Source organism: Argentina silus (genome assembly GCF_951799395.1).
Source record: "Argentina silus genome assembly, chromosome: 1".
NCBI classification, from domain to species: domain Eukaryota; kingdom Metazoa; phylum Chordata; class Actinopteri; order Argentiniformes; family Argentinidae; genus Argentina; species Argentina silus.
Window position 1 is genome coordinate 2,262,138 of NC_139655.1, and position 2,500 is coordinate 2,264,637.

A 2,500-nucleotide genomic window follows, 5' to 3' on the forward strand; every position below is an offset into this window, starting at 1 on the left:
GAACTGGAACTGCTGCACCATACGGTACCCGTCCTGGGGCTGGAGGGATCACACAACCATGTTACTTTAACCTGTGTGTGTGTGAGAGTGTGTGCGTGTGTGTGTGTGTTTATGTGTACTATATGCGTGTGTGTGTGTGTATGTGTACTGTATGTGTGTGTGTGTGTGTGTGTGTGTGTGTGTGTGTGTGCCAGTGTGTGTGTGTGTGTGTGTGTGTGTGTGTGTTAACAATCGTACCCGTGCAGCATTGTAGATGCGGAATATCCTGCTAATGATGTCCTCCTCCAGGTCAGCTGACACAAACTCCACCTGGATGGGTCCATGACGGTGGACCCCATTCTCTGGCCAGTGCTGGGGACACAGCTGGACACACACACACACACACACACACACACACACACACACACACACACACACACACACACACACACACACACACACACACACACACACACACACACACACACACACACACACACACACACACACACACACACACACACGGAAAAGAAAATAATAAAAGATGAAGGGATGAAGAAATTAAGTTCCAGATAAAAGGGACAGACATTTGTCTAGACCGTAAAGTATCAGCGATCCCTATGATCAGGAGAGAGACACAGAGACCACCCCTCGCTGAGGCGCGTCCATAGCAACAGATAAAACACAATGGTTCTTCTCTGTGCTTCTCTCTTCACTGCACGGGAGTCGTATTTGTGCGGTTGATTGTGGAAGAGAGAATCATGATCATAGAGAGAGCTGATACTTTAGGCTGCCACGTGCTGCGCTTTGATCCCTGGTCCTACCGACAGGGCCTCAGGCCTGAACAATCACAGACCATTTGAGGCAGAACCCCCCCCCCCCACACACACACACACACACACACACACATAAAGGGTGCATGCATTTATTGTTGGTACTGAGACTGCAGTCGGCTATTCAACAGGACTGTTTGGGAAGGTAAATCACAGATTTATTTCGCGTACCCCCTAGATTGATCCACGTACGCGTCTGTGATTGTTCAGGCCCCCCCCCCCCCCCCCTCCGCCACCCCCTCCCCACCCCTCACTCTGATGTTGTCTTACCTGGGCAGGGTCCACATCATTCAGCATGACTATAGACGTGCAGTGGTAGTCCAGCACCAGCCTCCAAAAGTCTTTAACAGTGTTTGGCAAAGGATGCTGGGTAACAATGAACGCAGACGGCTGCTTGTAGCTCTGTGGAGAAGGAGGAGGAGAGGAGAGGAGAGGAGAGGAGAGGAGAGGAGAGGAGAGGAGAGGAGGAGAGGGTCAGCTTCTTCAAAACACACTTACAATTATGGTCTGTTTTGATCATTAAAAAATAGATATTCAATTATTTACCGGTGCTGGGACTAAAAAGAGTGATCAAATCATACAGAAAAGCCCAGACATGGAATCTGCTGCTCCTGAGCACTTGGGAACAGCAGCTTCCATGTGGAGGCTTTTCTTCATTATCTGTTTTGATCATTTCCCTGACGACTGGATAACTCAATCCACTCCCATCTGTTTTTTTTAATAATTTTCAGTGAGTCCATAATTGTTTGTAAGGCGCTGGGAAAAGCAATATATAGATCAATCATTCTGTTTTCACCCTACTGTTTAGACCTGGCTTTGCTATAACATTCCTGCTACGAACATGGGGTGATTATTACAGAGATGGATGAACCATTTACAGACCACCATCTCACCACAGGACTGCTACCAGTGGTAAATGGATCTCACTGTACACAATGTGGAATGTTTGTTTTTCTCTTTTATAAAACTTTTTTTCTTTTCTTTTGGGTGCAATTTCAGTAATATATATATATATTGTTTTCATAGTAATATACACAAACACACACACAAAAATAAAATGGAATACAAATAATAATAATAATTAAACATAAAACATATACAGTATACATATAGAGATGCTCTCTCTCTCTATCAATCCCTGTCTCTCTCTCTCTCTATCAATCCCTCTCTTTCTCTCTCTCTCTCTATCTATCAATCCCTGTCTCTCTCTCTCTCTCTCTCTCTCTCTCCCTCTCTCTCTCTCTCTGCCAGATTAAAGACATCCGACAACAGACAGCTGACTTGCTACTAATCTGAGGCGCGCTTCATTCACGGGGGGGGGGGGTGTGGGGGGGTGGAGCCTGTGCCCCTATGCAGATCTCTGATTGAACACTGACCTATACACACACCACCATATTTCAGTAGGATGATTAAAACTTCTCGTCGACTCAGCGCTCTGGGAACGCGCACAGTGACTCGGTGGAAGTCGTTTAGAAAGGTCGGAGTCTGGGCGTCTGAGTGAGGGATAATGTTCCTGATGAAGGCTGGTCGTTAGAGGGTGGGCTATGACCAGAGACCCTCTGGCAGTGTTTCACTCCTCCCTCCACTTAGTGATCTAAAGACCCCCTGCTAGCCAGCACTGGGTGACTAACACCTGGCAATATAGTGTGTGTGTGTGGGGGGGGTGTGTGTGTGTGTGTGTGTGTGTG

General features: G+C 47.0%; 1 protein-coding gene across 1 annotated transcript in view; it reads right to left on the reverse strand.

Annotated features, from left to right (window-relative positions):
- The window catches only part of LOC310813355 (receptor-type tyrosine-protein phosphatase mu), a 40,062-nt gene that overhangs the window by 4,254 nt on the left and 33,308 nt on the right, over positions 1–2,500 (reverse strand). Inside the window, exons 13-15 of the mRNA XM_083682305.1 lie at positions 1,083–1,214; positions 238–363; positions 1–39 (exon numbers count right to left, since the gene is read on the reverse strand). The exon at positions 1–39 is cut by the window's left edge and continues 125 nt beyond it. Coding sequence (XP_083538431.1) covers positions 1–39; positions 238–363; positions 1,083–1,214 — 297 coding nt within the window. The remainder of the gene's footprint in view (positions 40–237; positions 364–1,082; positions 1,215–2,500) is intronic.